This window comes from Ambystoma mexicanum, chromosome 6q (assembly GCF_040938575.1).
Source record: "Ambystoma mexicanum isolate Mex_15411 chromosome 6q, UKY_AmexF1_1, whole genome shotgun sequence".
NCBI classification, from domain to species: Eukaryota; Metazoa; Chordata; class Amphibia; order Caudata; family Ambystomatidae; genus Ambystoma; species Ambystoma mexicanum.
The window spans coordinates 1,311,106,158-1,311,133,172 of NC_090937.1; the positions used below are offsets into that span (position 1 = coordinate 1,311,106,158).

Sequence of the window (27,015 nt, forward strand, 5' to 3'; positions counted from 1 at the left end):
TGTGAAAATGCTGTGCAAAATAGCAGTGCACCGGTCTAACGTTGCTGTAATACTGGCTCATTGATGCTACAGAAATCCAAATGCTAAAGGGTACAGGTAAACCAATGAAGGCTCATTGAGTGTACAGTTTATCAAAGTGCACCCCAAAGTTAATTTGTGATGTCATCAGTAAAATCAATGATGCTTTGCAAAGTCTGTGTTACTTCACAACATGGTAATTTCAGACAATTGCCCATTTTAATTGTTTGTTTAAATGTTTTCATATCACTCTGGACATCATCATTTTACAATCAATACTTTATCAGACTGACCAACTTGATATTCGGTATGAATCCGGTCTAATTTGTGGGACGGCGTGTCTAGTTGGGGAGTTTTTACTCAAAAGCAGCCTGCACTTAGAATTGCTTATGCACAGATTGTTGCTGGATCACGAGGCACCAGGTTCGGTGGGCCTGCGGGACACAAGCCCCTTTAATGAATAATGACTGAAGGCCCGATTCATGGAATTATTTGCACAGAAAATAGCGTACTTGCGTGCCATTATGCGTGCAAATCCATGTTCGACGATTCAAGGAATCGAATGCGCAGTACTTTTCCTGAACTTGCGTGGAATTCGTGGAGGCTCAGCACATCTCTGCGAGCCGTTGCGGGCTTTGTGCAGGACTCCTTGCAGAGCGTGGCTTGAGCAGAAGGCTGGGAAGGGTGCGGAACACCAAAAATGAGGAAGAACTTGCTCAAAAATGGGAGTTCCGAAGGACGGCCTGCAGGAAGTCGCTTGCATGCGGACAATTGCGCGGCGCCAGGCGTATTCATGGATTCGATCGTGTAACCTCTTGGTGGGGAAATGGCCACTTAAGTCCTTCATATGATCTGCCATTCAAAGGCAGGCATTAGTACACTTGCGCGTAGTATTTGGAGCGCAGATGTGGGGTTGCATGTCGGATTTCGAGGTGCGTGTACTCAACCGGGGTTCCGATGTGCCTTAGGGGTGCGCGTAGGCAGTTTAGCAAGGTGCAGGAACGGTTTCCATGTGTGGAAGATTCTAAGAGTTGATTTATAAGATGTGTGTGTGCATTTTGCCAGGTTAGGACTTAGGCGGACTGGCTAAGCTTCAGTAAGTAGCCCGGAGGTCAGGCACGTGGGCGGGTGCTGCTGGTGGTTAAGGATCGAGGGCTAGTGCCGGAGATTCGATGTGTGCCCAGCTCGAACGAAATTCTTCATAGGTTGTTGCTGTTTACTAATGGAAGAGGTGTTATGGTACATCAGGGGATTCAGTGTGGATGGCTATGCGAGCTGATGGACCAGAATTTCATAGCCATACCTGAATTCTAAAGTGCATGGATGGTTGGCCGTACATACCTTAAACTTGGATGGAGTTCATCTACGATGTTGTTTTTCTAGGTCCAACGTAATTGGCTGGTCTCGCCAGTTGTGGTCTCCCCAGATTGAAAGCCTGCGAAGTGGGGGAGGGGGCCAGAGGGCTGGGGGAGCGATTTACAATTGTGTGTAGGAGAGGGGGAAGGGGCAAATTTATCACGGTGTGCCACAGCGAACACCTACATTTCGGATACCTAGCTAGAAGGAGAAATGCATAAAATGGGGGCACAACAGTACATGCAGTAACACCTAGATTTGGGATGCCTGAATAGAGGGTGAAATGCCTAAAATGGGCGCACAACAGAAAATGCAGTAACACCTAGATTTTCGGAGACCTGATTAGAGGGAAAAAGGCCTAAAATGGGGGTACAGCAGTAAAACCAGCAACACCTAGATTTGGAACACCTGCATAGAGGGTTAAACTGCTAAAATGGGGGCAGTAACACCCAGATTTAGGATACCTGGATAGAGGGAGGCCACCTAAAATGGGAACACAACAGTAAATGCAGTAACTCCAAGATCTGGCATACCTGGATAGAGGGAGATGCTTATAGTGAATGCAGCTTATTTTGCCTAATCTGTTTTTATAAAGATTTTACATTTGGTAGGTTGATTTACCCTGTAGTTTCATGCTTTGCAAGTTAGCTTTATTCAACACAGCCTTTCTTTTGAAGACAACTAATCAGAAAGCAATGACTTAAGATAGGATGGTGTGTCTGTATTCTACTGGATACATTTCAAACCACAGAACCGGGCAACAACTATGTCTTGCTGACCTAACCAAACTATGCCATCTTGGCAAATTCATCAATGTACATTATTTTGCATAATGCCGAAATTAGGATCTGTCAGAAGTGATGTTTGTGTGTGTGCGTTTCACAAAAAGACTCACTCACGCTTGGTTTAATAGACTATAGCGCTGCTCTATTTAAACGCCAATAATATTGTTAACATTATTATTAAAAGTACAATGCTGCCTTAAAAGCAGCAGTGCCAGAAGAAAAATATGTTATAATTTATTTTAATTTAATCTGTCATGTCATTTCCTATGACGTCCTCATAGTGCCATCTCTTCAGATAACATTCCCATTTTGGTGATTTCACATCACTGACTGGCCCCTGTTAGCATTCAATATGAGCCCCAGGCCGCCCCGTGACAGCCATACGCACCTGCATTCAATAACACTCGGACACGTCTTGACTCTCTGGGGTCCCGGCGGCAACTGGCACGCACGGACTCCTGTTTGTTCACTGCGCATCTGCGGCCCAGAACGAGGCTCGCACATGCGCGTTGCAATGTATGGTGCTCCATAACAGCCAACACAAATACATTTAAGAAGTGGGTGCCTGGATCCAAGCTGGTGAGATGAACAAAAGCGTCATATTTACCAATAATTGTCGACACAGATGGATGAAATATTCCGCTCCAGAAGTTTGGCTTCTAAGTCTGTTTGGTTCTTGCTACTGCATGAGTTTCTGAAAAGAACAGAATATTATGGTAAGTACTGTGGCATGACTGTAGGCATGGGAGTACGTTTTCAAAAAATAAACAACACAGGGGCTGATTCATGAAATCTGTGCGCCGAAAAATGGGGATTTGTGCGCCATTCTGCCCGCAAATCCCCATTTGTTGAACAGGGATTTGCGGGCAGAACGGCGCACCAATCCCCGTTTTTCGGCGCACAAATTCCATGAATCAGCCCCACAGTGTCTGGGTTACATTTCTGATTTGGGGTGGGGAGGGAGGGTCCCTACTCCTGAAATATTCTCTAATCGCAGAGCCCATGCAAAGGTTTGTGCTGCACCTGCTAAAGTGTCCATTCGGAGCCCTCCTGCCTCGCACCAGATTTTATGTTTTATGGCCAATATGCCCTAGGCAGCTGCTTCTTATTGCCTCAGACCCAGAAAGTCCAATAATTAAAGCCTCAGCAAAGACCCAATCTAATAAAAGCCTGCAAGCAGTTATAAATGCTGAACGAATCCATTATCACTATTGCCAGGCTTGAAGAATCCACAACAATAACCCACTTATACTGCCACCCACTAAAGAGAAGATTTCTTTGACACTAAAATTCTAACATTTTGATGCACCACATCAGTGGATTCTCCAGGGATGTCATTTCACCAAAATGCCTGGGGTAGCGGAAGTGACATCACACGCCCCTTGACCTCTGATGACATTGCAGGAAGTGATGTCATTTGACCAAACCCTGAAGTGACATCACTGGAAGCGATGGAACACGACTTTTCACCGCTTGACAAAACAGGAAATGGCATCACATAGCATTGTTTCTATGAAAAATATCGTTACGATATCACTGTAAAGTGATATACATTTCATACAAGAATGGATCACTATATGTATTGTTAATATCAGTGCGTATAGGCCCATGTTACCAAATTACTGTGAATGCAAGCAGACGTCCGAATGATGTGTTATTATATAGCATTTACGCGTAAGTGATTCATATAGAACAAATATACATACAATATGACCCAGCCTGTGTTGGTATTCATTTATCAACATCAGCAGGGTGAAAGGCTGGGTTGACCTTGCTAGGAGTCGAACCTGCAACCTGCAGATCACACACACATTGCAGCAGGGAGCCCTCAACCCACTCTGCTATCTTACCGGGTATAGCTATCAGAAAAACCAGCCACTGCAGAAACAAAGAGCCACATGATGCTGGCCACAGCCCAGGAGCCTCAAACACTTTTTTTAGGGGTAGCAAGGGAGACCACAGGGGTAGCAAGGGGGACTTCAAAGGTCACAGGTGCGATCACTGGTGACCCCTAAATGACGTCCCTGGGATTCCCCAAGGTCCTCGATTTATCTTTGGTCATTGGAGGTACATTCATATGTTCCCACCTGCATTGGCAACCCACACTTCGTCTATACACTTCGTATCCCAACACGCTACAACTTGGCTACCTATGTTTAAAGAACGTACAGCAGATCCATTCTCCAGGTTCCTCATCAAGGAATGGTCAGTGCCACAAGACAAATTGGTCTGTGTGAAGTGCAATATGAATGAAAATCCCCACTCACATACTCACTGTGCGACTGAAAGTCCTACTCTCTTTGTCTTGCCCAGCTGCCCAGTAATGTTTATTTCTTGTTCATTCGCCACATAGTGAGGCAAAACTATAGGAAAAGGAGTCTGGGTAGAGGAAGGTTGCCTTTGACGAGGAACACATAGCTTGCAGGTGTCCTTTTGCTTTGTATATAGCTATTTAATACCCCTGGCCATGCTAATCCTATGTGTAGGTCATGCATTTCCCGTCAATCCCCGCTCATACCACACCCATAGAGGGTGTGTCCTTAAACTACATTACAATACACCTACGAAGGCAGGCCCAAATAGGAGACATCCTAGAGGTGGTGACGTGATTCTTCTCACCCCTATCTCCAGAGCCCCTCTTTTACACCCAGACGAGTGTTCAAGACGCCCCCAGCAGAGGCTTTGGTAGGAATAGAGATAGGGAAGAGCCTTGTCACTGTGGGGGTAGGCAACCCCTGCAGTAGGCGGCTACTTGTTTTCATCTGCCGAGAGGTTTACTAATGTCACATTATTTTTTATTAATAGTACACAGCTCATACCTCCCAGTAACCCTTCATAAGTGTATTAAAAGACACTTACCATATATAACACATCAATGCACAATACATTTAAATAGACTCCCCACGCTTAATGTTCAGGTTGAAATGCTTCTGGCAGGACACTCAGTAAGGAAAACAAAATTAATGAATTCTTATGGTCTCATGAATAAAGTTTTGCAGTAGCACCTGGAGCATGCCAAGTGCTGGACGTGATTACCACAATAACTGATTTCCAGCCCAAATAAATGGGCAGACTCGAATATGGCAAAATATGACTTTATTATCAGCTCAATAAAGTATGGAAACCTGGCGAGCATAACACGTCGCAGCTCACTCACTCAGAGCATTTCTGTTACACAAAAGACTTTTTACCCCGATGTATGTCAGTTATGACATCATCCTACGTGGCAAACAATCAAAATCTATTGGGTGGAGGGCTTGGTAAACGGAGGATATATACATATAGCTTATTTAGGTGTTAGTAACACCATAGACTGCCCCTATGCAAGTAGGCATGCCTTCAACTACCTCTAACTACCATAGCACCATTGATTCTGGACATGGAAGAAACAGACTCTATGGCCTTGAAACTCAAGACCACATTGGATTTGGTCGCTAATACATTATACATTGGCACCTCCTAAACAGAAGAAGAAATCCGTGGAGACTAAGGGCCTCATTACACGGATGGCGCTCAGGGATTACCGGCACCAGTAAGGGCACCGGTGCCGGTAATCCCTTAGCGCCATACTACGAGGTCCCTCAGCGGGTCCCCACACGTTAAGGAAGGGAACCGCTGAGGGATATCAGGGCAAATAACGGTACCGCTAATAGCGGTACCGTTATTTGTTCCTTCCCCATTCCCATTGAGCCCTATGGGTGCTCAAATGGGAATGGGGAAGGGCCTTGGTGAATGGGGGATTACCGCCCTGCCAACCTTGGAATGGGGCAGTAATTCCCCCATTCACCAAGGCGGACTCTAATAGCGCCATGGTTACCGCTGTCCGTGTAATGAGGCCCTAAGAGAAGTAACCCTTGGTTCACAACTGAGCTTCAGATGCTTAAAGCTTCCTCCCTTAAATTATTCTATATCTACAAGGCTAATCCAATTCCTTCAGCACTCCAGAATTGTAAAAATACCTCTAAGAAATACAAAGCAGCCATAGTAGCTGCGATAAAGTCGCATCACAACTTTAGAATCTCTCAAGCCCCCTCTGAGTCAAGGGAATTGTTCAAGATTCTTAAAGAGCAGATTTAATTCCCCAACCCAAGGCTGCGCCTATTTTCAAAGATGATAATTGGTGTCTGGATATCCAGAACGCCATGGCTTTGACATTGGAGGGGATTCAAGAAGGAATTGCAATTAAAATAGCATCAATAGACATTAAGGGGGATTCTATTGATGGTAAAACATTTACCAGAGATAAGGAAATCCCCATATTCAACTTTAGACCAATCACAGATGAGAATTTTGCCTCAATTATTGCCAAACTAAAGGCCACTAAATGCAAAGACGATCCATGCTCCTCCCTCATAATTAAGACCTGTCCGCCCACACTAGTTCATTCCATCTGTAAATTTGTTAATTCATCCCTCACCTCAGGCGTGATTCTGGATGAGCTGAAACAAGCATGGGTTACACCTCTGTCAAAAAAACCTGGCCTGGATCAGAGTGCCCCGCCAGTTATAGGCAAATAACAAATACTCTGTTTCTTCTCAAAATATTGAATCGAGTTACGTATTCCCAGATGGCCCAACATCTGAATCTTTACCCTATTCTGAATCCGTTACAATCAGGCTTTAGACAGGGCTTTAGGACGGAAACCTTGCCACTGGATCTTAAGTCGAAACTTTTGAAGAGACTGAATAATCAGTTGGCCTCACTACTTATCTCGTTGGATCAGTGTGCGGCCTTGGACCTCGTTTTCACACTATTTTGGCTGAGAGGTTGAAGACAGTTGCTAACTTTTCTCCGGCAGCCATCCAATGGATGCTTTCTTTTCTCTCTAATAGAGTTAGTAGGGTCAGTGTAGATGACGCTATGGCCCCGCCTATCCCTCTGCTCTTTGGAGTCCTGCAGGGGGCTTGCTCCTCGCCATGTAGCTATAATATCTTAATGGCTCCATTGTTTGCCCACCTTGAACAGAAAGGGGTTCTTTTCTCCAACTTCGCCGATGACACGCAATGTGTCATCCTGCTCACAAGGCATCATGGACAGGATGAAACAGAACTGAATAGCATTTTTGCCATAATTGAGTGCTGGATGATGCAGAACAACGTAGCACTCAATCGTGGCAAAACAGACCTTATGGTGGTTGGCTCAGTGGACGAGGGTACATTCTTGCCAAATTAGACCCAGCATATAAACGCTTTCAGTTGGGTGATGTGGAAATTTCCACACTCCCCAAAGTGAAAATCTTAGGGGCTGTGCTGGATCAGACACTGAATATGAAAGCCTATGTAGGCTGCACTGTCACCTCAGCAACATATTATATTAAGCTACTAGCCCATCTGAGACCATATATATCTCAAGAGAATGCAGAGGCAATTGTGCAAGCAATAATTGGCTCTAAAATAGATTACTGCTGTAGCCTCCTGGCGGGGGCTAGTAAAACAACTATTAACTGACTCCAAGTGACTCAAAATGGTGCAGTGAGAGTGGTAACAGGACTCTTGTCTCGCTCTCATGTAACAGAATCACATCGGGCCCTACACTGGCTTCCAGTGGAGGCGCGTATTACCTTTAGGTTGCTCGTTATTACCTTTAAGTGTCGAATGGGGACTATGCCGGCCTATTTACAAAAGCACATAATGGAAAAACCCAGTTGCAGAAATTTAAGATCCAGCAACCAAAATCTCCTATGGTTGCCCAGATGTAAAACAAAGAAAGTCCAGGTAGGAGTGTTGTTTTGTATTGGACCGACACCATGGAATGCCTTGCCTGTATCTTTGAGAAGCTCCCTGTCCTTGAGCATGTTTAGAAAAGAGCTCAAGGGTTGGCCACCAGGGGGCGCGCGGATGCAGACCCTGTCCGCGTGAGCTACCGTCACACGGTCCCCTAAATCGGATTGAGCCCCCGTTTCTAGGGACCCCCCCGGACTCAAAGTTGGCGCTGAGGTGTCGGAAGGTCCCCCCCGCAACACAGCGAAATCCCGTCCAAAATCGGACAAGAATTCCGGGAGAAAGAGGCTTAGGCGCTTCGCGCCGAAAATGTAACCAACCCTGCCCAGAACGGGCACCACGCAGCGGTGCCTAGAGACCCCGGCAATCTTTGCGCGCTTCGGCCCGCGGCGAGGGGGCAGCGCTCAGACACCCATGCACCCCACCCTCACAGGAACGACCCACTGGTGGAATCCGTGATCTGCAGCACCCAACGAAGCCAGTCGTGCCCTGCGCTGTGAACACTGCCAAGGACCGCGCGGCGCCGGGAGCGTTGGCCTCCCTCCCCCAGCTGCCGGGCGGCCCTCCTCACGACGTGGCTGCAGCGGACCCCGCCGAGGCACCAAGTAAGTGCGCTCACTAGCACTCCCCGCCTGCTCTCGCCTGACTCCACACGGGCACTTGCAATCCGCCCCCCCACCGAGGAACGAACCAGCCCAATGCTGTGGGTTGGGGCCCCACACGAGGCAGCGTAGACCCCGGGAACCCTGCTGCGCCCGACTCCACCGGAACCCCCAACCACATAGACCTCCACAGGCTTGGCCCTGCTCTCCCAGGCCTACGGGTGGCAGTTTCGCCGCGGGGTACCCGCGGCTTCCCTAGGCCGCACGTGGTGGACGGACCGTGGCCCCCGGTGCACCCGGACAACACCGAAGAACACGGCCTCTTAGATTGGACACAACCTATCGCGCCTGTTAGGACCCCACTGCCCCGGGCCCCGCGGAAAGCTCTATCCACACACCCAAAGCCAAAGAATATAGGCTCTGACCACAGAGTCACAGAGAGAGGGACCCAGGAAGAGAAGCGGGTAACCCACCATCAAGTGCCCCCTGGGAGGTCGGACGGAGTGCGGGTTGCCGAGGGTGCCCCGAAAGGCCCGCACAGTCCGTTGGGACTATCCAAGCACTGCGGGGCCAGCAAGAAGAGGGTGACCCCGAGACACACATGCTGCACAGATTCACTGAACGTTGCGCCTCCAAGGCACTATAGAAGAGGAGTAGAACCCTCAACGCTTCACATTGGGAGTGCTTTCCAGACTCAACTCTCCCCAAACATACTGGAGAACTGCCTTGTCACACACCGCTGGGGGAATGGCCCCCTGACTCACCATTGTCCTCTCGGACACACCAACGATACCAAGAAAGATACAGGGGCGTGTGCCTCCCCAGTGGTGTCCGCAGTCCTAACGAGCGATCTCACCTAGAAGTTTAAGACAGATCCTCACAAGCGCATGAACCCCCGACAGAAGCTCGCCATTTACGCCTATAACGCGAATCCCAATCCCAGCGACGACCTGAAGATGGCGTCTCCGATAAACCCGACCCCGGATGGGGACACAGCGGCAACGAAAGGCGATATTGCAGGCTTGCTCGCAGAGATCAGGAACATGGGTGCCAGCATTGGCGGAAAAATTGATAAATTTACACAGCGGATTGACAACATTGAGGACAGGGTCGAAGGGATAGAAAATAACCAGGCCTCAATTGATACTCTTGAAACCCAGCTGTCTCTAAGGATAAGCGAGCTAGAGAAGAGGGAACAAGAGTGCAAGTTGAAGATGGATGATTTGGAGAATCGGGAAAGAAGAAATAACTTGCGATTTTTCGGCATCCCAGAAAAAGAGGGGGAAACTGAAGAGGACCTGAAAACGACCCTACATGACATCATAAAGCTCCTTGTCGCTGACGACAATATTGATGAACCCAAAACGGAACGCATCCACAGGGCGGGGGGGCCACCTGGGGGACCCCGGTCCGTCCTCGCCCGATTCCACCATTACCAGGATAGATCGAGGGTACTAGAAAAGGCGAGGAGCGGATGCACCATCACCCTGAGCGGGGCACAGATAACGATCTATCAGGATCTCTCCTCTTTAACCCTCGCATTGAGGAAAATGTGCAAACCACTCACCACATGGCTTAAATCTCGTGACATAAGATACAGATGGGGATACCCCTTCTCCCTCTCCTTCGATCACGAAGGATCGAGAATCAGACTGAACTCGGAGAGAGAAATTAAGGCCTGCATCCTTGACCTATTAGGTCACCAATCTCAAGAAGAATCGACCGATCATGCACCCTGCGAAGACAGGGAATGGCGAATACGAGGCCCGAAGAGGAGGAAAGTTAAAGGCTCAAGAAAATACCGTAGAGGAAATGGCTCACCAGAAGGATTGAGTTGACCATATCTCCTAGCAGCTCTACTCAGCTAATTTACATGCCGAGAAAATAAGATTGAAGGACATCTCACATGTAGGGTGTCTCGACCCTACCCGCGCACAGTTAACATGTACACCTGGAGGGGGGGTCCCAGGGGGCTCTAAAGTTTATATTGATGTATATGCTGCAAGGGGACTGTGAAGTAACGGTCTCCACTGGTGGTTCGGTTATGAGCCAGTGCTTTCAACTCGGCTCAATCGAATGCCACTGAACACACGGGGGGAGGGGGAGGGAAGGAAGGGGAAAGGGAATGGAGGCTGACTTCGCGTCAGCGATTTGGATGAATAGCTCATATGGGGAGATGGGCTTGTGGTCCCCCGGTCATCATGGGGAAACAATGGAAAGGTCAGGGCGTCCTTATGACCTAAGACACCACCGTTGTGATGACGGCTGAGGCATGCTCCAAGGGCACCATGAGGGTGGGCACATTGAATGTGAAAGGCCTGAACTCGCCCACGAAAAGGTCTCTTGTCTATAGAGAGTTCCGGAGGTCGAGATTTGATATCCTTCTCCTACAGGAGACTAAATATGTGAGAGGCGAAGAAAGAGCAATCTTGGGGAAGCGAACGGGGCTGGAGTTCTGGGGATCGGGCCCACTGCGCAAAGGTGGGGTGGGGATCCTGGTCAGAAAAGGAATAAACCTGATGGTCACGAAGGTTTGGGCGGACGTAGAGGGCCGAGCGCTACTTGTCACAGGTACCATAGGTAAACTAGCTATCACGGTGGCCACGATTTACTCCCCAAATGTAGGTCAGATCCGATACCTCTCCAAAACAATACCCAAAATCATGCTAGAAGCGACCGGCCATGTAATAGTAGGCGGGGACTTCAACATTTGGGCGGACCCCGATATGGATTGGCACCCCGGCAATCCGCAAACAAGGGACAAACCCACTGGGGACTACACCCAATTTAATAGGATGATGGAATTGTATGGCTTGATGGAGGTGTGGCGTTGTATGCACCCCACAGATAGGCGGTACACCTTCTTTTCAGCCCCACACAACACACACACCCGCATTGATTACCTCTTCTCCTCGAGAGATCTATGTGATACAGCCTCCTGCTCAGATATCGTTACAATCTCATGGTCAGACCACGATATGGTACGAGCCGATTTGGTATGGGGCTCCCTCCCAATAGGGAGGGGTAGATGGCGGTGTAACGAATCGCTCTGAAAAGATGCAGTTTTTAAACAAGAAATGCAAACCGCAATTGAGGACTACTTCCAACTGAACGATAATGGTGAGGTCTCCAAACAGGGTGTCTGGGAGGCGGCCAAAGCCACATGGAGAGGGGTCTTAATGAGAGAAGGGGCCAGTAAAAAAAGGGATAGAGCTTTGATTGAAAACAGACTCCGCAGGGAAATTACCCAACTAGAGACGGGAACAATCAAAAGTGGGGTTACTGACTCTGAACAGGTCTTAGAAGCCAGGAAAAAAAGGGAGGAACTCTGTCTCCTAGAACATGACCTAATAGTCCGCAAACTTCTCCTCTTGAAGCAGAAGTTTTACGAGAAAGGGGACAAAGCGGACGTGCTATTGGCAGCCAGACTACGGGTGCAGCAAGCCGACAGAAGGGTTCACGAACTATCTGATTCAGAAAACACCCCGGAAGGGGCCCAAACCACCATCCTTGAAAAAGTTGCCGATTTCTTTGAAGCCTTATATACCCCCGACGGAGAACCCGACACACCAGGTATCCAAACATATTTAAACGATATTGACATGCCCAAAATTACAGTCACAGAGGCGGAATCCCTTGACAGCCCCATAACGAGTGAGGAGATCCATGAAGCCATAAAGAGACTTACACCAGGTAAATCCCCGGGGGAGGATGGGTATTCGGCAGGATTTTATAAAACATTCGCAACGCAACTCACTCCCTTCCTCACCGATCTCTTCAATCAGATCTTGGCGACAGGGAAACCCCCCGATTCATTTACGAAGGCGATCATTGTGGTCATTCCAAAAGAAGGGAGAGACCCCGCGAGATGTGGTTCATATCGCCCTATTTCCCTACTAAACTTGGACGGGAAAATATACGCCAGGGTCTTAGCCGCTAGGATCGAATCGTTCCTCCCCCGTCTCATTCACGCTGACCAAGTAGGATTCATATTAGGCCGTCAAGGCGCAGACACTATGCACAAAACCCTCCACTTGTTACACACCTCCCATACTCTCCACACCAACCCTGCACTGCTTTCTATTGACGCGGAAAAGGCGTTCGATAGGGTAGAGTGGGACTTCCTAATGAAGGTCCTTCAGAAAATAGGACTCGGCCCCAACTTGAGAAAGGGAATACAAGCAATTTATTCAGCTCCCTCGGCATCGGTCCATGTGAATGGAGAATATTCTAGGTGGTTCCGATTAACGCGTGGTACCAGGCAGGGATGCCCCCTCTCAGCCATTTTGTTCGCCCTATCGCTGGAACCAGTGGCATGCAAAATCAGAAAAGACCTTGGTGTAGAGGGCATACGTTTGGGAGGCGTAGAGTACAAGTTAGCGCTATATGCTGACGACATACTACTACACGTAGTCAACCCAGAGACCTCCATCCCTCAAGCCATCTTCCTACTCGAGGAATACGGCCGCCTGTCAGGGTTCAAGATCAACCGTGCCAAGTCTGTCCTCTTCCCCCTACAAGGTGACCCAACTACGAATGTGGTAAGATACTCCTCCCTGGGGCTAACGATCGAACACCACACATTACAATACCTAGGAATACGAATCACCAAAAATATTGACTCTCTCTACGAAGCAAATTTTCCCCAGCTCCTAACGAAACTCCGATCAGACCTCGCCAGGTGGGATAAACTCACGATTTCATGGTTGGGCAGGCTCAATGCGATAAAAATGACTTGCCTCCCGAGGTTCCTTTACCCATTCCAGATGCTCCCAATCCGGATCCCACAGCGGTACTTCATAGACATCAAGAGGGAAATTCTAAAATTTCTCTGGCAAGGAAAGAAGCCCCGAATAGCATATACCACCCTCACACTGCCCAAAGATAAGGGAGGGGTAGGGCTACCTGACTTGAGAAAATACCATGCAGCCGCCCAGCTCCGTCTACTTGTCCCACACCTACGCAACTACAGTGAACCACAATGGTTAGCAATGGACAACCACTATCTAGCGCCTGCAACACCTGGAGAATGGATGTGGGCACCACGGAAATTGGTGATGAGAAGAACGAGAGACCACCCACTATTTGCAGCCCTGTGGGAAATCTGGAGAGAGGGAACAGAAATGCCACGCATTACGACGTGGCCGTCCCCACTAAGCCATTTATGGTCACCAGGTATTAACAACCATATCCCCAACGTAGAAAGATTCCAGACCTGGTACGAGGCGGGACTTGAGCGGGTAGGCCAACTTGTACGCACCGACTCCTTCATTACCTTGCCAGCCCTAACGGAGACCTTAAACATAGGAACTCTTTCCGCTTTTCACTACCTCCAAATCAAAGGAGTCCTGACGAGAGCAATGTGGAAGGATAAATTGAGCAGAGAACTCACCCCATTTGAAAAAATGCTAGATTCCAAAACTGATAGTAAGGGATTGATCTCTATAATGTATAAGTTGCTGTTGGAGGGCGGTATTGGGTCGACACACACTCTCCGAACACGGTGGGAAAACGATATGGAGATTGAAATTGTAGATGAACTGTGGGACAAAATGTGCACCATGGCCACACGCACCTCAATATCAAGCCAATACAAACTACACTCCATCAAACTCCTCCACCGCTGGCAATACGATCCACATAGACTGTCAAAGATGTATCAATCATCATCCCCCCACTGCTGGCGCGAATGTGGTCAAATAGCTGATTATTGGCATATGTGGTGGGACTGCCCTAAGGTCCAGATTTTTTGGGATGAGGTGCTTGGCTGGATAAGGCACACGGATGGGATCCAGAGAACTCTGACCCCGCAACTGGTGTTAGTCTTGAGGCGGAGGACGGCGAATGGACGAAGGTCCAAGGAATAGTCCCCCACCTATTACTTGCGGCAAGGGCACCAATAGCGACCAAATGGAAATCATTGTTCACCCCAAATAAGAAAGAATGGATCAATGTCGCCCTAAATCTCTGCACGATGGAAAAGATAACTGCATCACTCCATGGTAGAGCGTCACAATGTGAACTGTTATGGTCCGACTTTCTGAGCGCATATACATCCACTGCAGAACCAACCCAGAGCAAAGATGGGTCTCTGCCCTGAAGAGGGCCAGACCGGAGCACCCCCCCTTCCAGGGCCTAACCTCCCAACATTCTACCATACATCTCCCCCCACACCGTTAGACGAAGCCACCTCAGGCACACAACTACACCCTCCTCATGGGAGTGCCCATAACTGACCTCCATTGACCTAACCCTGATCCACAACTTACACCTTGACCACGACGCCAAAAAATCTCCAAATGACCAGTCTTCCATTCCCGGGGGGAGGGGGGAGGGGGTATCAATTCTAAACTTGTTGGGGGAAAAGGGAGGACATAGTTGTTTATATTGTTGGTCTCTCTACGTTCTTCTGATCATGTATGCTCTTTAGTTGTACCTTCCAAACAACAGGAAGAACTTGACCTGAACAGGTACTCGTTGTTATTCCAAACGATAATCTTATTCTGTACTTCCTTGTTCATGTGAATGTTTATTTTGAAAACTCAATAAAAACAAATTTTTTAAAAAAAAGAAAAGAGCTCAAGACCTGGCTGTTCCGTTAGGTGCATTTTGCACCCCTTTCGGTAGGTTTTTTTTCTCCATCGCCTGCCTTTTTTTCGGTCCAGGAATGTTTGGTGTCTAGTTTGTCTTGTCTGTGCCCTCACATCTACATTAATAACAGCGTATTGGCTTCTGAAACAATGCATAGTCTATAATTACATCAGCCATCCTGATTGGTTGGCACTCTCATCCAAACATGGGCATTCAGCTCATTAGTAGCATGTAACCAAATGAAACCCAGGTGTGGGGAACAACGTCAGACAACTGCCCACTTGTCTAATTAGCATACCATCTCTCATCAGTAGGCCCTAAGCCAAGGCTTTCTCTTTGTAGCTGATCTTGCTGACTGTTCTCTTCCTAAGAATGTTGAAGGGAGTGAAGGTACATTGCTATCTTCATCTGGAGACATCATGAATAGGCCTTGTTTACTGGTCTTGCACCACGTGTGAGGAGACCATGATTTTGTTCTTCTATCTTTCTATTTGGTGCTATTTGATTCAATTATATTGGGTGCTATTACTCTCTCCAGCCTCTGGAGACTTGGCGGCTCAGTTTTGCATATGTTTTCTGCATCTTTGATTGACCAATACTTGGCACTTGCAAATTTTCACTCCTTTACTTAATCTAAGAGAAATATGTCCTATGTACTGGTTTATCAGCTCTGACTCCTTTTGTGCCTTACAGGTGCTTCTTTCTATGGCACCCTTGATCCTGAGCCAAACAAATATCCATTGTTCCTGCACAATTCTTTATTCCAGCGCCTTTCAGCTCTGCATCCTTCATTTTTCTCCTTGAGGATTCTAGCTTACTATTTATTTATTTATTCATTTATTTATTTATTTATTTATTTATTCATTTATATATAGCGCTCCTAACCCGAAGGTATCTAGGCACATAAGTATATTATACTAAACCGACTTCCGTTTTATCAACATGGCTGCTTTACCCGAGTTATATTTCCTACGTTTAGCAAGCTTATGTATGTCTCATCTACCTTTCTTTTCTTGCGTATATACATCTACTGCATTTCTTCTCACTTATCTTCTCAGCATATATTATTTCTTCATAATCATTTACTTTGTTACTTCAGTTACACCTTCATTCTGTAAGTACTCGTATATTGTCTCAGTGCGTCCTTGTTTATTCTTTTCATGACGTCACTTTACACCTATCAGGCTTTACTTATAGTTCTTCTATGTCCAGTGGTGTCTGCAGTCTTCCTTCTAGCACTTTAGTTCGAGGGTACATTTGGTACGGTTGTCTGAGCGCATAACGTCTTTCATATCTTCGATGAGGTATTGGGAGGATAAAAGGTGTCATGCACAGTGCTTTCTTGCTGTTCTTCCAATATGACAGAGGTGATGGGTGGGCTCCATGAATGACGGTGTACATGTGCTTCTCTACAAAGTAAATCTTCCAATAATGAGCTATAAGTAATAAAGAAACATTACTATCATAATGGTCACTATGCACAACACAATTAAAATACAAAAATTCATTAATAAATAAACATCAATCATTTCCATTGCCTCCACATCTACTCAAGACTTAAGACTGAGCAACCTTCTCCAAGATATCATAGTCACCTCAAAAAACAACTGTATCCTCATCCGCTCTTGCTTGGAAACCTCATCAAATTGTGCTAGGGAAACTTCATAGACGCACCAAAAAGCACCTCAAAGCACCTAAAGCACTTCTCAATACCTTTCTCAATGTGATATCAATGAAGGGTAAAAGACTTCCCATATTCACTATCTGTAGAAGGTAGGGAGAGAAGAGGTCTGGAAATGGAGACTAGATGCTTTGGATGGTTTACAATGCAGGAAAAATGCAGACACATGTCAAACGTCATCTATTAAAGCATCATGATCTTTTTTCCCAAAAAAGCAGAAAAATAGAAGGAAATGTTTCAACTCAGTTAATGTCAATTCGGATTGACCTTGGTGCCAGCATGTAGCCAATCAAGAATAAGATCTGTTAATAGGTGGTGAGCTGATTTGCTTTGGGGGGAAAAGCAAAAATGTTCCCCATGCAGCTCAATCAAAATCAATACTTATACTCAAAAGTCTGGGGACTCAAATGCCTCAGAAAAGCCCAACATCCAAAGATCGGGTATAGTGGCTTTAACATCCATCTAGGAACCAAGTGAGAGACTTCAGCTTCTCCCCTCTGCACAGAGGTTCATGGGTCCTAGTGTTCTCTATCTTCTAGCCTTCTGTCTGCCTCTTGTCTTCTTTCCAGCTCCCTTTGGGTCCGCACACGGTCAGAATCTCCTATGGCTCCCCTGCAGTCCTTTTTATAGTCTCTGGGCTCCCACTGTCTACTATTATCATATCTGTCAACAGCTTGAAGTTGCTTAAATAAAAAGCTATCCAGCCCCCTGGCTCAGTGTCATAGCTCAACATCTTTCCTGCAAAGTAAAACGTTTGTCTCAAGAACAAGGCTAACGCACCTTTCACCCACTTTCATTAGCTACAAGTCCCAGTATCAGTGGACTGCATCTTTCTAGGGAACACGGCTACCAAACCTATTACCCACTTTAAAAGGCTATGCAGGAAATGTGGTGTTGTAGTTCATGAAATGCAGTTTTTTAAAATAACTATTATTCAGTTTTGTTTACTATAAGCGGCTATTATTTTCTAATAACAAGGACACTTGGAGCTCGCCTCAGAAAGCCTGGAGTGCAGTCAGAGGTTTGTTTACACTAAGCATGCACAGTGTTCTAATACCAAGGTCACTTGGCACCCGTTCCAGACTCCCAAACGAACACAAATCTCTGTTCAATGTACAATTATGAACTCTTTTGCTTAACCTCGCCAGAATGTAATGCATTTCAAAGGGCATATGCCTTTGTACTTGCGTCGATGGCTTGGGACTGTAGCTCAAACATCCTGCCCTTAAGCATGACCTAGGCATGGCTATAACTGAGGTTACACATCAGTGGCATGATTTTATTTCAAACGTATGTAATATGAACTTATCCAACGATACCCATTATGGTTAGAAATGTTTTGTAAAAACAACGCTCCTAGTATTTTTTCTATTAACAGTAAGGGCCTCATTACGACCCTGGCGGTACAGAGTGAACGGCACCGTAAAAGGTGCCGGCACCGTTCACTCCGTACCGCTGCATTACGAGTTCCCCTCGTGGGACAGGGTAAGCACGCCTGGGAAAACCAGGCGTGCTTACCGGGTCCCGCGAGAGGAAGAAGGAACAAACCACGGGCCATCTCGTAATGGCCCGTTGTTTGCTCCCTCTCCCATTCCCATTCAGCCCTATGGGGGCTGAAATGGGAATGGGGAAGGACTGTGTCCGGGTCCTTGGAGGGAGGAATTACCGGGCCTTCCGAACTTGGAATGGCCCGGTAAGTCCTCATTCCGAGGACCCGGACCCTGACGCGATTTCGGCGGCAGCCATGCCGCCATTAGCGGCATGGTTACCGCCAAACTCGTAATGAGGGCCTTAAGTCTTTTTATAATGATTATCCATATCCAATTTAAAAAATACATTTATAAACCCCTAAAAATCGGTTATGTATTAATGTAGCATTTCTGATAACTCTTTCTGGACCCATTGTAAAACTCTACATACAATGATGGACAGCATGTTTAGAATATACTACATTGCTGGCTATCATGTTTTCAATATCCTTTTCTGAACTCATGGAAAACATGGCCGAGAAAACATTTCTCTGTGCTAGTGGCAAATAAATGGAACATGCTGCTCATAGCATTACCAAATGAACATGACCATGTAACATGCTGACTGCAAAATAAACACTTATATGCACCAACTAAACCTGACTTCTTAACATGAGCAAGTGACTAGTCCAAACCCTCCCATGGTCAAATGGTGCATAATAAAGCATTTTTCAATTAAGGAATTGTAAAAAGAGATAGGATATACAGGCACCTTTAATAACATCTCAACAACAATCACTCAACCTGTGGAGCTAAGTAGCCAATATTGTTTTATATTCAGCCACACTGACACTGCGAACAGTATCATTTAGGGTGTTTATAGTTAAAACTGAAAAATGTAAACATCTCTGTAGGGGGAAAACTGAGTCTCCTGCCCCCACTACTAAAGAACTAAGGGTGCAGCTGCCTCCTTTGCCCCCATACTCTGTGCCTTTCTTCAGGAAAATGAGCTTTCTTTAACTACATATCATTTGAAACTGAGCTTTGAGTGATGCCTCTTCTGCTAAATACCATCGCTGTTGATGTGATATTTGAAGCTGAACTTAGAGTGATGTCTCTTTAAAAGCAGACTGTCTCTTGCTGAGAACATGCTTTTAAATGGTTAAACTATCAGTGATGTCTGCTGTCTCTTGTTGGCATGCAGGGCAGCCATATATAACAACGTTGACAAAGAGCAGGTGACTATCACACATGTATAACAGTGGGAAGCTTACAACATCTCAAATGACTCCATGTCAGGTGTCAGATGCTAAACCACTTTGCTGCTGCAGCACATATATATCTTGACATAATCTAGAATGTAATGTCAGTTCTTGTTCTTCAAATCTTACCCTGCCATCAAACCATGCATCAACCAACAGTATTATACAGTATTCAACGCACCATATGAAACGATTGTTCAATTAATAACAGAACTAGATTGTCCCTCATCCTTTTCATCCTCACTTCACAATTTCACAGAGGCCTTGCCCTGAGTTCGTTTTCACAGTCTTTTAACAAGTGGGAAATGACTGAACACATGTTGCCTTTATACAGTGGTGGGGTGATCATTGGCGTAGCCAATAAAGGGAAGCTATGTATTAACATTTTTAGCATGTAGGTCCGTTGCTAGGGCAGACATCTTCTTGGAGGCTAAAAAGTCCCTGTTTTTCCCCCACCAAGTCTGTAGTATTGAGCCCTCTGATTTTTCCAATTCCTAGCAATAACAGTTTAGCTGCTACCAAAAGGTTTATCAGCGTAGCCAAGGTACCCGTCATATGGTATACTCCGCCTCCACTGTCCCCAAGAAGCACTATCAGTGGATCCATATTACATCATTGATTGATTTGATCTGGGCCAGTACTTCCTTCCAGAACGTAAGTGATTTGGGACATGACCACCACATATGCATCAGGTCCCCCATCACATCGCATCCTCTCGAGCAAGTTGGTGGATACAATGCCTTTATCTTATATATCTTAGATAGAGGCAGATACCATCTATAGGAAAGTTTCTAAAGGCATTCCTTGTTCATCGTACAGCTAGAGGAAGTTTGCATTTGTGACCAGATTCTCCTCCAGAATTCCTTACTAATTGCTATCATTATCCCATTTTAGCTTATACACTAATTTCTCTTCTTGACCCCATAGCTCTAAAGGTTTATGTATTGTAGAGATTATTGATTTCTTCAGCCCTGAGTGGAAAGTTCATTCCAGGGCATTCAATTCTCTGGTGTCCCTCTCCCTGGTCGAAGGGTGGGAGATCCAGTGACAGAGTTGTGCATAGCAATATCTCTTCCCCTACCCATTGTTAAATGTGGTTTTGCATTTCATAAAGTTCAGAGAGCTTTTATTTGTATAGAGTTGCCCCAAGGAATGTAGAACCCATAGTTTCCAGCCTCTGTAGTCCCATATGTTTACCCCAGGGGAAAAGTCAGGTTTCCAATCCCTGATGACAGTGGGCTCAACCCCTGACACAGTGGACCTAACACCAAGGCTGTCCCCACCTCCTAGTGGCTTTATTACAATAGGCTAGTGACATTATGGTTGTGCTCAACAGAGAGGCCCCATGGAAATGGTTACGTAACTCTAAGAAAGACAGTTGGGAAAGGTTGCTGGAAACCGTTGCTTGTTCAATTTGCCCCTGTTTAATGTGGGATTGGTCCCCATTCCAGAGGAATATCTATACAACCTGTCCTGCCAAATTACATCTAAGAATGTCTGGAACACCATAGCTCCTGTTTCTTGCATTTCTAATCAGCACTTTTTTAGATATGCAAGCTCTTTTGCCTATCCAGATGTAGTCGAAAATGGTCCATTGCAAGGAAAGTAATAGGGAGCATGTGGAAAATGTATAGGAGTCTGGTTATTACGTCCATCGTGATTGCCATAATCCTCACCCACCAGAATATCTGTTGGGCAATCCAGATGGTTAGGTTGCCCATCAACTCAGCCAATAATGCCAGGAAATTCAATTTATATAACATCCCCGGAGTAGCAGGCATGCGCATCGCCAAGTAGTCGATGAATTTGTTATCCCATTGTATAAGGCAGAGTGGGATAAGATTCTTCATTGTCTCTTGGGCAATTGAAATATAGAGACTCTTAGATGTCTGATAATTAATCGTAAATCCTGAGTGGGTCCCAAAATCTCACAATTCCTTCATCAGGGCCGATGCCGATGTAATCATCTCGGTTAGCGTAACCATGAAGTCATCTGCATACATTGAAATTGTATATTCGGCGCCCCTCATTCTAACTCTGTTCATTTCTACATCTCCCCTTATGAGCCTAGCAAGTGGTTCCATCGATACTTCAAATATGACAGGTGATAAGGCACAACCCTGATGGGTCCCCCTAGAGATCAGTATTGTGTGTGCACATTTCCCTTTTACCTGAATTTTTGGGAGGAGTTTGGAAGTTTGCCGTGAGTAAGTTTGAGAAAGCTGGTCCAAGACTGATTGCTTGAAATAGTTCCTTAATAAATCGGCAGTCAACTTTGTTGAACGCTTTATGAGCATCAAAGGAGATCACAGCCAACTTGTCTTTCCCCCTTAGTCCCAGCTCAATTGAATTGAGGATCCTCTTTATGTTATTGTGTGGCCTCCCATACATTATATAATCTGTTTGGTTAGAGCAGATGATTAAAGGGAGTATTTTCATCAGTCTAGCGGCCAGGATTTTCACACATATTTTAGCATTGATTTTCATTAATGTGGTCGTCCCTTAGGAGTCATATTCCCTATGGTCCTTCTGTGGGTTGGCGTTAAGTATAGTGGAGGTCTCCTCAATCAATGGAGTGGTTGTAACAGACTCGAGGAAGGAGTTAAATGCTTCAGTCATTGATCAGATCAGATGGGCTTTGAACGTTCTATAAAACAAAGTGGTAAACCCATTCGGACCTGGAGATCTATTTTTAAGAGATTTAATGGCTTTTTGAACTTCATCCCATATAGGGGATTCTAGTGCTTCCCTAGTTGTGTCTGTTATTTGGGGCATCATTGATCTAGCAATATATTCTTTTTCGGTATTTGATGCTATCGACCCACTTCCTATCAATGATTCAAAGTATTTTTTAAGTATTTCTGCCTTGGTATCCTTGTCATAATACATTTCACTTTTTTCATCTCGAAGGGCCTGAATGTTACTTGTTTGTAGTTTCTTTAATCAAATGTTAAGAGTTTATTCGCCTTATTTCCTTTGTACGTCCTCTATGCAATATGATCTAATTTCCATATGGCCAATGTAAGCTCTCAATTCGTTTTGAGGGACTGTCTTTGTTTATGTGCTTGTTTTTTAAGTGTCCCCTCTTCCACTAGTTGGCTGTGAAGCCGCGCTAAGGTTTTTTAATGTGCTGCAATTTGACTTAATATTTTGACACGTATCACTGCCATCATTGCATCCCAGGTGCAGGCCAGTGAGGATTCTCTGCGTCTGTTGTCTGTAAAATAATTAGATATGGCCTCACCCACTTCAGTCCACATGATAGGATATATTCAAATAAGGTCATAAAATATCCATGGGGTCCTAGCAGGAGGAGAGATCTGCCTAACCGAGAGGGATATATCGACTGGTGAATGATCCGAGAGGATTCTAATTCCAATTTGGCTATTAGATATGAATGGGATTATGGGATGAATCAGAGTCAGTCAGTACCAGGTTTATCCTGAATTGTCCCCTATGTACATTACGACCTTGGCGGTAAGGGGTTAATGGCACCGGTAAAGGTGCCGGAGCCGTCAACCCCTTACCGCCTCATTACGAGTTCTGCTTACGGGACCCGCTAAGGACGCCTGGTTTTACCAGGCGGCCTTAGCGGGTCCCACAAGCAGACCAGCATGCTAACAACGGGCCTGTTAACAACAGGCCCGTTGTTAGCATGCTCCCCATTCCCATTGAGCCCTATAAGGGCTCAAATGGGAATGGGGATGGGTTCCTTGAATGAGGAATTACCGGGCCCTCCAAGGTCGGAATGGCCCGGTAATTCCTCATTCAAGGAACCCGGACCCGGTACCCGGTAAGGGGGTAACCATGTCGCTAATAGCGACATGGTTACCTCCTACCTTGTAATGACCCCCATAGACTAATCTCCATTGTCATCATTCGGGAGCCTCCATACATCTATTATTCACAATTCCCTAATGAATTTTGCAAATGCTACTGTGTCCCCCCTAATGCTGGGGAGCAATTTATCAATATTTGTCTCAGGGGTTAGGTTAAAGTCCCCCTCAAAGATCAGCTTCCCTTCAGTGTTTTCCCCAATTGTTCGGAGTAAAGCATACAAGAAATGGTTGTATTTATCATCTAACAATATGATAAAAGGCCAGATGGATGTTTGTCCCTGTATGTTTTTCCGATGCAGTAGCTTCGCCTGGTGTCACTGCTAAAGGGAGCTGTTACCCTAGAATACACAGAGACAATGGAAATTCGCATAGCTTCGCCTGTTAGAGTGGTCCAATTTGCATAGCTTTGCCTGTTGTCACTGCTAGAGCGAGCTGTAGGCTTAGGATTGATAGTGGTCCTACTGTGGCAATGGAAACCTGCACTTTGGCCCGTGTACACGGGCCAGGACACTAGTCAGGGCAATAAAGGGAGACCAATGTAAATAGATGAACAAACAAGCATCTACTAACAAATATCTCTCTACCTTTATGATCACTCAATTTCTGGCTGGCAGATGGAATATGCTTCGCAATTAGTATTCCCATGCCTCTTTTCTTCCCGCCACCTCTAGTGGACAAGAATCAATGTGGAAACCTCAATGAAAACGGTTTCTGTTCATCCTGTTGAAATAGTTGAGTCTCCCATATAGGATTTCAAATTTGACAGCTCTAGTAATATTTACTTCCTCTTCATGGGGGAATAAATTCCCTGAATATTCCATGTGAGGAAGCAGATATCATCAGGTCCAGGTATTTCAGGTGATTCTGTCAGGGCCGATGTTCAATGTATTTGCAGCATTTTCTTATATCAATGTAGTGCAAGTAAATATCATGATGATCGTTGGTCAAGGATGAACTGAGTATGCAGTTTTATGAAACATGTAGGACACATCAATAATGCCCCTACCCCCACCACCCAACTCCCATAAACCAAATTAGAACAATTTTGGATATCATTTTCCAGGGTATTCCGGCTTTATGGGGATACAGGGGCTAGATCGAATTTGTAGAAAGTGTCCCTGGACTATAGCAGCTCTTTTTCTTATGCCTGACTGTAGCCACCTGTGATAGCGATCGAAAGGGATGACTCCGCTCTTCGGCTTCAGTCTGTGTAGAGATGACCTTTGTTTGGCTATTCTGGTTTAGTTTTCATATCAAGATTGGTGACCTGTTGTTCCCTTCATCACGTTTATTCGTTCTTGACCACACAGCATGAGTTGGTTTTGCTTGTGGCTGACTTTACGATTCAATGACCGGGGGCTCTCCAGGCACTTTCGGTCAATGGATCAGTTCAGCTTCATTCATTGATCTAATGGACCATTTCCACCCCGCGTACGTGAATTACAAAGTTGTCAGGAAGCCCCATATATATGACACTTTCTTCTCATGTAGCCCTTCCGTCATAGGATGTAGGGATTTTCTTTCGGACAAACTTTGAGGTGGACAGATCTTGAAAAAGATGAATATTCTATCCCTAAAACAGATCTCTGAGGAATTCCTTACTTCTTTAAATGTTTCCTGTTTTACGGATTCGAAGTGAACACAACTTATGACATTAGGTGTTAACTCCTTTTGGTGAGGGATCTTTGGATGAGCTCTGTGGGTTCTGTCCAGTTCCATGATTGTATCATTAGGTGGGTCGAGGATTGATCTGAATAATTCTTGAATGAAACCTTTAAATTCATCTTCCAAAATGTGAGGTGCAACCCCTCTAACTGAACGTTGTTGCAGCGATTCCTATATTCTGCATCTTCTTGTTTTCCATCAAGTGAGTCAAACTGGGATTCCTGGACTTCCAGGGGATGAGCCCACTCGGCTAATCCACATGCTTGCTCACATATATTTTTTCAGACCATGACAAAGATGGTTCCAGGGCTAACACTGTGGTGCTCCAACAGAGTTGACAGGAGTAAGCGGAGTGCAGTGCATCATGGCACAGGTGGTGAGGAGAGACGGAGCTGTATTGATTTCCCACCCACGGGACAGATCCTGTACTCACCTGCCGCACAATTCAGTATGGAGCAGGGGCCCCCAGGGCCTCAGGCAGGCGGTTCATCTATGCATTGGAGGGAGGTCGCTGGTAAGTCTCCCCTTGAGTGTAAAATCAGCAGGAGGGCACCAGCATAAACAGCTGTGGGTCACAGGCCAAACACCAGCAGAGGACAAGGTTTAGAAGAAGCGCCGCTCTGAGTCTAACATGGCCGCCATCTTGTGTTTTCGGCGCATCAGACCGCCGTTCTCAGCATTTTTGATCATCATCCAGGCTGGTGAACACCTCATCCGCAGGGTCAACAGCCTCTGTATAGCGGGTACTCCTCATGAGGGAGACTATAGCCACGACCCAAAATCTTTATATCTGTATTATTCCTCTGCAACCAGATGCACTGGTTAAACCAGCTTGCACAGAGGCTGGTCAGGCCACACCCCTGTTAAACCAATTCTTATCAGCACAGTGCACTCTGGCTTTATAGTCTGAGGCTAAAATTACAATTACCGTACATGAATACTAAATGAACTGTGCTTGAATCGAGGAATCTAACATCTCAGCCTTCACAGGGCACACTCCAAGAGCTTTTTAACTGCATAATATTGAAAAACATAGTGTAAATAAGTGGGTTAGCTCTTTGCTCCCGTTGACAATTCTCCAGACTGTTGGGATATTTCTAAGCCAAAACAGGGGCTGGAAAAAGGCGTCTCAGTGGCCTGCAGTTATGTGGTCACTCTGGTTGATTCCTCGATCTCCCCTGCTAACGCATTATCAAGCTAAAACCTTTAAGTGTAGCCAGAGGATGGGATGGCCCTGACTAACAAAAGACAAAGTTCATTGCTGCGTAAGCATGATTATTGCAAAAATGAGGTTAAGTGCTGCATGAGCGTAATGGCAGCAGAAGGGAAAGCTTCAATCATACAGAATAGGGACAGAAATTGAAAGGCACATCTAAACCTACACCTTTCCATTCTCTTCCTCTCGCTCCCACTGACTTCACTCCCTTCAACCACCTCTGTTGTCATTTTAATATTTAGCAACTTTTTTTTACATGCAGCTAACTCATCTACAAGGAAGATCTAGTCTCCTAAATGTTACCTGAGTCATTTTGTATCCAAAGTGATTCTGAGGCAGGTTGCAGTTTCCATAGATATTTTGTGCCCGGAGACCAGTATGGCCCGTGAGGTACTTAATCCCAAGGTTTGAAAGATGACCCTTCACTAATGGCAGCTAGTATATGAATTTCAATGCAGAAATAGTGTGGACCGATTGTTTTCAAAATAAGGATGTCTGCCATCATGAGATTCACTAATAAAGTCCTCTATCCTGCATCTGTGTGCAACATGCAGTGCCCATACATTTTAATTCTATCAGGGTTGACTTGGCAATGTATCCATGAGAAGCTGATGAATTGAATACTTTGAAGATCTTCCTTCTCTAGTCTGTTTGCCAAACTATTGACACCATGCCCAGGCGACTATACAAATACGACGATCACATGGTATTCGGACAAAGGTCCTCATCACGAGTTAGGCGATATCTGGGCATTATTAACGTTGAGTGTTATTAGCGTTAACGTTGGAATTAGTCGCACAGAAATCGCTGT

At 45.8% G+C, this 27,015-nt stretch overlaps 1 protein-coding gene across 2 annotated transcripts in view; it reads right to left on the reverse strand.

The window, feature by feature from the left end:
- LOC138516641 (ADP-ribosyl cyclase/cyclic ADP-ribose hydrolase 1-like) overlaps positions 1-27,015 on the reverse strand; it is a 279,111-nt gene that overhangs the window by 11,227 nt on the left and 240,869 nt on the right. For both annotated transcript variants that reach the window (XM_069631933.1, XM_069631932.1), the window contains exon 7: positions 2,767-2,853. In XM_069631933.1, coding sequence (XP_069488034.1) covers positions 2,767-2,853 — 87 coding nt within the window. The remainder of the gene's footprint in view (positions 1-2,766; positions 2,854-27,015) is intronic.